Below are 11874 nucleotides of genomic sequence, written 5' to 3' on the forward strand. Positions count from 1 at the left end.
GTGGGGAAGGAGCTGGGTTTGAGGGTGAAGAACCCACAGCAGATCCCTGATTCCCATTCTGGGAAGGAGATCTCTCCCACCCCACTGCTGGCTGTGGGTGTTATCCCTGCACCCCCTCCCCTCTGCTCAGTTCCTCGTGGCTGCTGGCCCTGGAGTGTATCCGTGCCCTGGGGCTGAGCCCTGAGCACCTTCTCCTGCAATATTAGGATTCGTTTGGGCTCCCGGAGGTCCCCACCACCCCAGGTAATCCCAAAATCCCTCAGCTCTGGCTGCAGAGAGGTGGATGCAGGCACAACCATGGAAGCTCAGTGTGTTCGTTAGCTTTATTCTCAGCCCGAGCTGCAGCAGCGTTAGTGCATTAATTCGGTAGCAAGGGAGGCTGCTCGTGGTGTCCCAGCCCTGCACCATCCCCCTGCATTCCTGCCCTGGGCACCACCCAGCTCTCCCATCACACCTCCTGCCCTGGGAACGGCAGTTCTGGGGGCGGGCGTTTTGTGCCTGGAGTCAGAGCAAAGCTGCTCGGCACCTGACCGAGGGACAGAGGGGACGGCACCCCAGGGCAGCCGTGTGCTCATCCCAAAGGCTGACAGGGCACGGGAAGTGCTGCTGGGTCGTTGTTCCTGTGTCAGGAGGCATCAGGCAGGTCCTGCTCGTGGTCAGTGGCTGCAGCCAAGATGAGGACGGGGCTGTGGGCGAGCCCCGGGCTGGGCAATGGCCCTGGGGGCGAGTGCTGCTCTGGGGGAGGACAAGTGGGGGACAGGGCCCCATGCAGCCCAGGGACAAGAGATTTCTTCCAATGCCCATGGAGGGGGTGGGCTCAGGCTCTGTGTGGGGCAGGGACTGTGGCTGGGGCAGTCCCAGTGTGATCCCCAAGTGACGAGACTCCCCCATCACTCCTTGGTTGCAGGTGGCACCTTGGGCTGTGAGACCCTCACAGGTGCCCCGACACCTTCCTCCTCCTCCTCTCCTCTGCTTTCCTCTCCTCTCCATTTTCACCTGCATGCGATTCCCCTGCCATAGGGCTGTGAGTCACCCCACACCATGAGCCCCTCAGGTCTGGTTTTTCCTGTTTTTCCTGTGTTGGGGACACCTTGGTGGCAGTCACCCGGTGGGATCAGGACAGCCCCATGGCTCTGTGCTAGGAGAAGCCCTTGAGGCCACTGTGTAGCCTCACACCCCATCCCAGACACCCCAGCACCCTCAGGAACCCCTCCTTGCCCATTTTGTCACCCCTTGACACTATCCCAAGAGCATCCTGCTTCTCCTCCACTCTTCTCTTCCTCCTGCCCCTGCCTCTCCATCCTCCCCTTTCTCCTGCCTCCCCTGCCCCTGCCTCCCAGCTGAGCTCACCCAGCACCTGGTGACAGGGCAATGTCCCTCTCCAGCCGGTACCTCGCCCCTGCATCCCCCCACCCGAGGGTCTCAGGGTCTGGGTGCACTGGGGCCATCCAGGGAGGCTTCCGAGACCAGAGAGTGGATGTAGGGAGATACTCTCGGCACCATCGTGTTGTCTGACGGTGCACGGAGATGGAAACAGGACAGCGTCTCTCCCTGGAGAGCCAGGATGAGGCAGGCAGGGCCCCAAGCCCGCGGCACCCCGTGCTGTGGGGATGCGGCAGCGGCCCGGCGGGGAGCGCGACCCCGCCCGGCTCCGCCGGACTCCCGCGGGTGCTGCCCGGTGCGCCCGGTGCTCTGCTGGCTGCCAGCCCCCAACGGGGTGCCACCGGCCCCTGGGCACGGGGGCACGCGGAGAGGCGAGGGGTGCACGGGAGGGAGATGCTCCCCCCAAGCGCCCCCGGTCCCTCCCGTGCCCCCTGCCCGGCCCGGGGCTCCCGCGCGGCGTCGGGCGGGACCTGCGGAGCTGCGGCTGCTGTGGCTCCCCCGCGCTACGGCACCTCCTTGTGCTCCTGCTTGGACTCCTTCAGCACCTGGAGGTGGAGGCAGAGGGACCGTCAGCCCGGGATCGGGTTCTGCCACCGGCCGAGCCTGCGCGGGCTCTGAACGAGCTGGGGGACAAGGACAGGGACAGGGACAGGACAGATTTCTCTGTGAGCTCAGCTCCACCATGACCCACAGTCAGATCATGCCATACCCTCAGGGATCACTGGCTCCCTGCCTGGGCTGTCTGTGGGGCTCAGGGATGGTGGCCCCATGTGCAAGTCCCTTGGGGACACCCTGTGGGGACATGGGGATGGAGTGTGGGTGACACAAATTAAGATTTCCCACCTCTCCATCTCGGGTCTCCACAGTTTTGACCACGATGCTTCTCTTCACGTGAGCTTCTGACACAGATTTGGTGTCCAGGCTGGTTTCTGGGGGACATGGGCAGGACAAGGCAGTGACACCCTGCCCGGGGTATGGCCCTTCCAGCCACACTCAAGAGGAGAAGCCCAAAGAAAATGGATTGGGCTGAAAACCCCTGAACATGAGAGACAGCAGCCCTGGGGACACAACCAGCCTCAGGCACAGGGCTGGCCTCAGGGACATGGTTGGCCTTGCGGATGTGGCATGCTGTGGGATCTGATGTGTCCTGGGGACACAGTTGGGCTGTGGGGACAGCTGGGGACATTTCTGGCCTTGGAGATGTTGTGGACCATGGGGACATGGGTGGCTTTGGGATGTGATTGAGCTTGGGGACAGGGTTGTCCCTGGGGACACAGTTGTCACTGAGGAACACAGTTGGCGTTAGGGATGTGGTTGTCATTGAGGACATGATGATGTGATCAGTGCTGGGGACATCATCGGCCTTGGCGACATGTTCAGCCATGGCACCCTCCTCCCCTTACCCTGGGAGCAGCCAAGAGGTTCCCTGGGATTCAGAGAAAAACCTCCTGATCCCTCTGAATGGGGCAGAGATGGCCAAGGTGGCTTCTCCTGCCACAGAGCCCCCAGAAGCCACCCCTGTTTGTGCCACCACCCCGCTCCCCCTTCCCACGCGTGGGGCACACCTCACCTCGGATCTGCAGGTTGGAGAAGCTCTGCACGGGGATGGTGATCCTGCAGGGGCAATGGGAGCATTGGGAAGAGCACGAGGTCCTGCTGCCCCCTAGCTCCACCTGCCTGGGGCTCTGGCAGCAGGGCTGGAGGATGGTCACCAACCCAGCCGGACACCCCAGAGGGACCATGAGGACTTGGACTTGGTTAGGGGCATGGCTGGGGTGGGGTGAGGGGCAGGACGGAGCTGTCACCTGCTCTCCTCGCCCTCCAGCAGCTTGCGATACGTGGCGATCTCAATGTCGAGGGCCAGCTTGACGTTGAGCAGGTCCTGGTAGTCCTGCAGGTGCTGGGCCATCTCCTCCTTGAGGCTGCGGATGTCCTCCTCCAGCCGCCCCACCGTGTCCTGGTAGCCGGCCGTCTCCAGGGCGTAGCGCTCCTCCAGCTCCCGCAGCTGCCTCTCCAGGGACTCATTCTGGGGGGCCACGGGGGGCCGTGACTCCTTCCATGGCCACCTTCTCCAGGAGCTGGGGGCTCTCCCCAACGTCCATCTATCTCCCATTCCCCTGGCTTTGGGTGGTGGTCCTACCAGGGAACCCCTGGTGCTGGCAGCTCCCTGAGGCCGTGTCCCTGCTCTTGCACCCCACGCTGTCACCTACCGAGCCCCGCAGAGCCTCCAGGTCGCAGGTGAGGGCCTGCAGCTGGCGCCGGTACTCGTTGGCCTCCTGCTTGGCCACCCTCAAGGCCTCGGCGTGCCGGGCGGCCGCGTCCGTCAGATCTGCGAACTGGGACAGGGGACGTGTGCCGTGGGATGGGACCACAGGGCAGGGACGTGTTCTGGTGGCACACGGTGTGGGAACACGACCCTGCTCTGCTCCACAGCAGGGACATGGCCCCAGGGACGCGTGGCAAGGAGAAACATCCCTGGCCCAAGTGGGGACAGCAGAGATCCCGAACCCCACACACCACCAACCCCAGGTTGAGATGGTGACACCCTGGGAGGGGACAGCCAGGCCGTCCATCTGTGGGGCAGCCAGCTCCCACTGCACCTTGGACTTGTACCACTCCTCGGTCTCCTGGACGTTGCTGGCGGCCATGGCCTCGTACTGGCTGCGGATGTGGCGCAGGGCGGCCGTCAGGTCCGGCTTGCTCGCGTCCACCTCGACGTGCACCCGCTGCCGGGCCAGCTGCTCCTGCAGCTCCCGCAGCTCCTGTGGGGACAGGGGGGTCAGGGCAGCCCCCTGAGCCCCAGACCCCCAGGCCCAGAGCGGGGTTACCTCCTCGTGGACCTTGTGGAGGAAGGCGATCTCGTCCTGCAGGGTTCCCACGCGCCTCTCCAGGTCCAGGCGAGCCAAGGCAGCATTGTCCACGTCCTGTCATCGTGAGGAGACAGGAGGGACTGCCCCAGCTGGCCACCTGGGTCTGCTCTGTCCTGAGCTGCCTGGTCATGTCCATTCCCTCCCACTCCCACCCAGCTCTGCCTCTCCCTACCCATCATAGCATTTCCCAGTCCCTCACCGCTTGCTTCTGCCATTCCTGCCCATCCATGTTCCATATCTGTCCAGCCCTGTCCTTCCCATTCATCCCTGCTCCATCCCTGCTCCCTACCTGCCCACTGTAACACATACCAGTCCCTCAGTTCCTGCTCCTGCCCATCTCTTCCTGTCCCTGCTACATCCCTGTCCATCCCTACCCCATCCCTGCCCATTCCCAAGGGAAGCCAAGCTGGGATCTGGCCCCTGCCCTCACCTGCCTGTAGGCAGCCAGGTTGCTCTCGGCCTCCAGCCTCAGGGTCACCTCGTCCTGCAGCCTGTGCCGGAGCAGAGGCACAGTGACACGTCCAGCACCACGGCTGGTCACTCTCAGCCCACAGACAGCACCAGCACCCCTCCAAACCCAGGTCTTGTGCCCACCCCACACACCCCCACACCATCCCACACTGTTCCCAGGGGTCACCCATATCCCATCACAATCCAGGTGCACACCAGTCCCTGGTCCCCAGGGCTACCCTGCTCCTGTCTCAGGGGCCACTCAGAGCCCGGGGTACATCCTGGACTCCATTCTGGTCCCAGGGATCACCCTGGTCCCTGTCACCACCATGGTTCCCATCACCAGGAAGGTCCCGATCACCATCCTGGTGTCCACCCTGGTCCCTGCTGCCACTTTGGTTCCAGCGGCCACACCGATCCTGGTAGTCACCCTGACACCCATCCCAAGTGGACCACCCTGGTGTACCACCCACTAGCCCAAGCTGGACACTGCCTTACTTCTGCTGGAGGCTGCTGAGGTCCTCGGCCAGGTTGTCCCTCTCCATCTCCAGCCGGGCCTTGGCGGTGGCCAAGTGCTCCACGCGGCGCCGCAGCTCCCGCAGCTCCTCCTGGTAGATGTCGGCCGCGCGCGAGGGCTCCCGGTCCCGCTCCTGGTTCAGCTCCAGCAGCAGCACCTTGTTCTGCTGCTCCAGCAGCCGTACCTTCTCGATGTAGCTGGCGAAGCGGTCGTTGAGCTCCATCATCTCCACCTTCTCGTTGGTGCGCGTCTCCCTGAACTCCGAGTTGAGCGCCGTGGCCAGCGAGAAGTCCATCCTGCCCGAGCCCAGCCGGGGCCCCGTGCGGGCGCTCAGCTGGGGGCTGCGGGGCGCCCGGAGCCGGCCCGGGGAGCTGCCGGGGAGCACCCGGTACACGGGCACGGAGGGGCCGAAGCGGCGGCCGTAGGAGGGCAGGCGCCGGCTCTCCATGCCGGGCGGATGGGCGCGATGTGCCCGGCCGAGGGGTTTTATGCAGCCCGGAGCCCCCGTCCTGCCGGCTGCCCGGCGCTGCCCCCCGGCCAGGAGCCAGCGGGCCGGCACGGCGCCAGGCTGTGGCGCCCAGCGGGGTGGCTGTGCCCTGGCACCCAGCCCGGGCACCGCGGCACAGCCCCTGCCCACCGCTGCCCCCACTCCGGGCACTGCAGGGTCTGGGGAACGCGCCAGGGTGGGGACAGAGCGGTGGCCACGGGCACCCCGTGGGTGGGAGCTGACTGGTGCCAGGCTGGGTGCGATCCATGGGGCACTGGGGGTGCTACTAATGAAGACCAGCTATTAATTAGGTGGCTGGAGCCTCCTAAATCCTTCCCATCCCAAGGGGTCTGTGGAAGCACTGGCTGGTGGCCCTGGAGCCCCGGTCCCTGTCCCAAATGGCCCAGGGTCCCCGTGGGAAGGTTGATCCCACACAGCTGAGTGAGCATGGCCATGTCACTGGCCGTCACTGGCCACACATGAGCTGAGTCTCGGGGGCCTTTTGCCCCTGGTGGCACATGGCAGGGGCTGCCAGGGGCTTTCCGCGGCGGCTGAAAGGGGCTTTGTGCGGAGCCGGAGCCGCGGCACAGCCGGGAGGAGCCTTTGTGCCAGGGCACGGCACTGCCGGGAAGCGCGGGGTCTGGATCCAGGGGGGCCCGGCGCCAGCGCCTGCCCCGTCCCTCCCAGTCACAGCGCAATGGCCACAAACTGGGGCATGGAGGCGTCTTGGGCACGGCCCAGGGAGGGGATGGGAGTGTTCTGGGGACAGGGGGACATGAGCGACACGTGGTGGCACCAGGGTGGGTGCCCCGAGAGGCAGCCAAGGTGAAGCTGGGGCCAGGGGTGTCCCTGGAACTCTGCTGCAGGGACAGGGACAGGGACAGGGACAGGGACTGGCCCCGCCGCTGGCAGTAGATGGCAGCCGATGGCCGGGAAAGGCTCTTGCCTGCCGTGGGACGGGGACATTTCGCTGGACCACGGCCACCATCATTGGGCCACCAATAGTGGCCAGTGGGGAGAGCTGTGGCAACGGCTGCGTCCCTGTGGGTGCGGTCCTGGGAGAGCCAGAGCCAGCAGGGACCGTACTGGTGAGACTGGTGGGACTGGGACAGCTCCCACATCCTTCTTTAACCCCCAGAAGCTCCCTGCCTCCAGCCAGCCCCGTGTTCCCCCGGCTGTCCTGTGCTGGTGTCACCAGGGATTGTGCCCACAGAAATTCCAGGTTTGGGGCACCTACACATCCCCCAGTGACTCTTGTGTTCCCAGACAACAGCGGCATCCCTGGAGACACGTGCTGTGTGACAGCTCTGGTGACAGGACACCTCCCTCCCTGGTGCACAGCGGGGTGGAGGGGGGACAGAGCGGGGGCTGCGGAGCTTTGGGGTCCTGTGTGGGCACCCGCTGCTCCCCAGGGATCGATTCTCTCCCGGCTCCCACGCAGCGCGATCAAAGCACAGGAAGCGGCCACTGCCGGCAGCGGCGGGAGGCAGAGCTGGGCTCCCCCTCCTCCTCCTCCTTCTCCTCCTCCTCCTCCTCTTCCCTGGCCCCCGCAATGAGACAAAGGAACTGGGAGCGGGCTGGCAGCTTTAATTGGAAGCTTCCAGGCTCAAGGAGACAAAGGCGACATCAGCTGCTGCCGGGCAGGGAAGGAGCCGGTGACCCCGGCCCCGAGGGACAGCAGCGCCCGGGGCTGTCCCGGTCCCGGCCCCGCTCCTGCCACACGCGGTCACCACCGAGGGCGGCTGTGAGGAGCTGGTGCAGGGAACCAGATGTGACAGTGCCAGATGTGCCCTGGCACGGCAGGAAAGGGGATCACAGGGGTGGTGGGAACACTGGTCCCTGGGTTGGGTGCTTGGGGGTCTCTGTCCCACAGTGGGGGGTGTCACACGGGTGGCAGCGATGGGGCTGGAGCAGAGGAGAAATACAGAACAAAACCTTTTCCCATCACTATACAGTGTCAGGTCCCAGGAGGGCAGGTGGCTCCCCCACCCCTCACCTGCACTCTGGGACACTGAGCAGGGTGCCCAGACCTCCCCCGGCTCAGAAGAGGGTGCAGAGGCTCCCACAGGACCCTGGGATGATGGAGATGGGGGAAGCCACAATGGAGCCCAACCCCAGAGCAAGTGCCTTTTTCAGGCCAGCTCAGCTGGGAGCTGCTCCTGAACCACAGCTCCCCATGTCCTTTGGGAGCCCAAAGGGGAGCTGGGAGAGGGGCTTTGGGAGGCAAAAGGGGGAGCAGAATAATTGGGGAACCTGTGGTTTTAGGGGGTGCCAGGTTGTGTTGTAGGGGAGGCTGTGGGAGCCCGGTGGGTGTTAAGGCCCACGGGGGCTCTAAGGGGGCACTGGCCGGGGGTGGCACAGGGAGGGAGTGGGAAGCAGAGCCCAGGAGGAGTTTCTGAGGCCTCTCCCAGCCTGGGGATCTCGCTCCCCCACTGCACCCCCAGCTGAACCAACCCTCCCCTCAAGGAGTGCATGAGCACCCAGACCATTGGAACTGGAGCCCTGTGCTCCAGCAGCTCTGTGGCAATGGGGAGACACAACAGCAACCCCAAAACACACAGCCTGAAACTGTTCTGTGCCTGCACCAGTGCTGAGAGAGGCTGAGAGCACCCTGGGGACACGGGGTGTGGAGGTCCCAGGTGCCTCCTGGCTCCTGGCTGGCAGCAGACGTGGCCTCAAGCTGCCAGGGGCCCACAGAGCTGCCGGGTGCCTCGGCCCCACTGCCCAGGGCTGCTCGGCCTCGGGGTGCCCGGCTGCCGTGCCCAGGTGCTGATGCGGGCCCTGCCCGTTCTCCCCCAGCCCACGTCAGCAGAGCAGCTCCTGGACATGTTGGCCAAAGGCAATAAAAACCGAGCACAGTGTCCCACCAAGGCCAACGCCTCCTCCTCCCGCTCCCACGCCATCTTCCAGGTGAGGGCTGCTGGCTCTGGGATCGCCCCCACTGCTGCTGCAAACGGGGCTGAAAACACACCTGCACACCTGTGCCAGGACCAGCATGCCAGGGCTGTCCCACTCAGCACTGAGCTGGGAATGTTGCTCCCCAGGGGCTCTGTTCATGTGCTCTCTGCTTTCTGGGTGCAAAGCTGCCAGTGGATTTCAGTTCCAGCCAGGCCCTTGCCCGAATTCTCAGGGCTGTCACGGCTGCCTGGGCAGATGGAGGCTCTGGCTGTCACTTCAGCCTGAGCCTGGTGCCTCGCCCCTTGCTGCTCGCAGGGGAGCAGCCCAGGTGTCTGCATGCTTTTCCAGCCAGCTCCCAGCTGGGCTCGTTGGTGGGTCCTGGATTCCTGCCTGCACAATTCCCTGAGCTGTGCTGGAAATCTGCCCTTCCTGCTGCCAGCTCTGCCTCCCAACAAGCAAACCACGGGCTGCAGAGGATACAGGAGCAGTTCTCAACTTCCAGCACCTCTGGCCCTGCAGGGGTTGCTCCTGGGGGGGTTGGGGATTTTACAGGGCAGTGGGGGAAGCATGTTGGGTTCTACTGGGACATTTTTAGTGATTCAGAGGGGAAGGCATGGAGCAGTGCTGCCAGCTGAGTCTTGGTGGCTGTGTCTCCCCTAGGCTGCACCAGCCCTGGGCTTGGCACCCACAGCCCTGGCTGGTGCCTCCCTGGGGACACTGTCAGGCTCTGTCTGGGGGCTGAGTTTGGTGGCAAAGTCCCCAGGGAGAGTCAGGCCTGGAGCTGCCTCGCTGTGTGAGCCCCTCCTGGCTCATGCTTGGGCTTTGGGTGGGTTTGTTGCCCTTCAAGAACCCAACCCTGCTCCATCCCTGAGTGTGGGAGACACAGATTGTTTTCCATAGCTCTGTCCCTCCCTGTCTTTGCTTCTCATGTCCTCACCAGTTGTTGGGTTCACCATCATCTACAGGGTTCAAGTGCCAGAGCATTGCTGGGACCCACAGTGCCCTCTCAGACAGCAGGATTTCCCTTGGGAATGCTGAAATCCTCAAGTCACATCCTCAAACAAAGGAGATGAGCCTGGAGGGCACATCCTGCTCCCTGCTGAAACCCTGCAGAGATGCCACCACCTTTGAGGGATGTGTAAGATAACTCTGTCAGGCACAAATACTGACTCCCAGCTCTGTGCTGAGTTGCGTGAGTTAAAAACACCTCAAAAGCAGAGGCAGTTCTGAAGAAATTTGCCAGATTAATTTGGGAAAAAAATTATTTTCCCTTCAAAAGGTCAAAACCTAACATTGAAAAAAAAATGTTGAAACCAAAATATATGAAAATGGTCCTCACATTGGAAACTTCCTGTGTGAGGGTGATCCAAGGTGTCCGAGAGTCCTGTGCGGGAGCTGCTATGACTTGGCCACTTTCCTGAACACCTGAGAGCGGCAGTGGGACATGTGGATGAGGAAGAAGATGCCGATGATGATGGCAAAGCTGATGCCCACAGCCCTCATGACGAAGACTGACTCGGGGTCGGTGGGGCTCCGCTGGCGCCGGGGCTGGAAGGTGACACTGAGCTGGAAGCCGGCCACCAGCTCGCCCTCCCGCCAGCAGAAGTAGGTGGCCTTGTCCCTCCTGCGCACTCGCTGGAGGTGCAGGTGGTTCCCGTGGTCGATGAAGAGCCTCATGTGCTTCCTGACCCCCACGAGGTAGTGGGAGCGGTAGAGCCGGACGGAGCCCTTGTCCCAGGCCACGGCGTGCTCCGGCCGCGCTCCCGGGCACGTGATGACCAGGTCACTTTTGGGGGGCTGGTTGTGGTACTGGATGGGGACGCGGGGCAGCTCGGGCTTCTCGCCCAGCTTGTAAACGATGTTGGAGATGGACTGCACGCCCTCCTCGGCGACTTCCTTCTTTGGGCAAGGGGCCAGGCAGCTCCGGATGGCCACCTCGGGGCTCCGGAGGTGGATGAGGCGCCGGAAGTGTGCGGGCACGGCCCTGGAGCCGCAGGAGGTGACGTTGGGCAGCGCCGTGCGGTACCGGGGCTTCAGCTGGGCACTCTGCACGTAACAGAGCCCGATCCGCCGCTGCTCGCCCCGCACCCCGCAGCGGTCACAGCTGGTCCAGTCCCAGAAGGTGGTGAAGAGGGTGAATTCCTTCCCCGTGTAGTCCTCTTGGACGTGCTGGTCATTATCCAGAAAAGCCACTGTGATCTGCCTGGTGGGCTGCACGTCCACGTCGTAGCCGTAGAAGAAGAGCCCTTCCTTGGTGCCACACAGGTAATGGCCCGAGTCCCTCACCTGGGCTCGGAACACGATCAGACTGAACATGCGGATGCTGAAGCGCTTCAGGAGGTCGCTGCCCGCACGGACATGGCTCGAGTCCACAATCACAGTGCCATTGAAGTCTGTCAGCACCGTGGTTTCGTGGCTGTGCAGGTTCTTCTGGAAGTACCAGACAACAGAGGAGGCCTCCTCGGGCTTGCACTTGCAGGGCAGCTCAAAGGTCATGTCCACCAAGTACGCGACGTTCTCGAATATCAGGAAGGCGGGACATGCCGTCTTCTTGAACACATCCCCTTTCTTCTCAATGGCAAAGGCCTGGAGAACATCCACCAGGGAGAGGAGTATGGTGGCTCCCAGCAGCCTCGTCCCCATCACTCCAGGTGCTGTCTGGCCTAGCAGAATTCACACAGCCCAGCCAGGGATCTGCTGGGAGCATCCTGCCCTGAGACAGCCCAGCCTCCGTCACCGTCTCTGGAGCCGCCCGTCCCCAGCCGCTCTGGAGCGTTGTCACCCGTGTGCCTGGCAACAATGGAGCTGGGCTGGATCAGTGGAACCCCCAACATCTCACCATGGTTTGAGTTGGATGGGAACTTGGGGAGGATCTCTAGTGCAGATTAACACCTTCTTGGCTGTGCCATTGGGAAGGTATTGGCTTTTGGAGCAGAGGGTTGTGCTTTAATGGTTGGGGCCTGTTAGAGAGGGCAAGAGAACCTTCGACCGTGGACTGGCCAATCTAATGAGAGGGGTTTTAAATGGAAAGGCTTGGGGGGGTGGGTTCCAAAGGGGCAATGTTTGTGCCATTGCTTCCTCCTGGGGAGGAGACCGGGCCAGCCCATGGAGCTTGATGTTCCTTGGCTTGAGATGAGAATCACAGGGCAAACGCCATCAGTGCTGTGTGTGGCTGTGGTGAAACCTCTCCCACCCCACACGGTTTCTCGATCCGCTCTCTGAAGTGCCTGGACACAAAGAGGCACAGCATGGGGAACAAACAAGAACTA

The 11874-nt window shown here is 63.3% G+C and overlaps 2 protein-coding genes across 2 annotated transcripts; both read right to left on the bottom strand.

The window, feature by feature from the left end:
• Positions 1-300: 300 nt before the first annotated feature.
• GFAP (glial fibrillary acidic protein) lies at positions 301-5701 on the bottom strand. Its single transcript, XM_053965112.1, has 9 exons — positions 5202-5701; positions 4684-4744; positions 4212-4307; positions 3984-4145; positions 3594-3719; positions 3189-3409; positions 2954-2997; positions 2227-2312; positions 301-1928 (listed from the first exon to the last, which is right to left on the bottom strand). Exons 1-9 carry the CDS (start codon positions 5666-5668, stop codon positions 1887-1889), a joined length of 1305 nt encoding a protein of 434 aa, XP_053821087.1. The 5' UTR covers positions 5669-5701; the 3' UTR covers positions 301-1886.
• A 4128-nt stretch (positions 5702-9829) lies between these two features.
• FAM187A (family with sequence similarity 187 member A) lies at positions 9830-11515 on the bottom strand. Its single transcript, XM_053965305.1, has one exon. The coding sequence runs from the start codon at positions 11246-11248 to the stop codon at positions 10004-10006; it is 1245 nt and encodes a 414-aa protein (XP_053821280.1). The 5' UTR covers positions 11249-11515; the 3' UTR covers positions 9830-10003.
• Between the last annotated feature and the right edge of the window lie 359 nt (positions 11516-11874).

The sequence above is a fragment of the Vidua chalybeata genome, chromosome 26, assembly GCF_026979565.1.
Source record: "Vidua chalybeata isolate OUT-0048 chromosome 26, bVidCha1 merged haplotype, whole genome shotgun sequence".
Classification (NCBI taxonomy): Eukaryota; Metazoa; Chordata; class Aves; order Passeriformes; family Viduidae; genus Vidua; species Vidua chalybeata.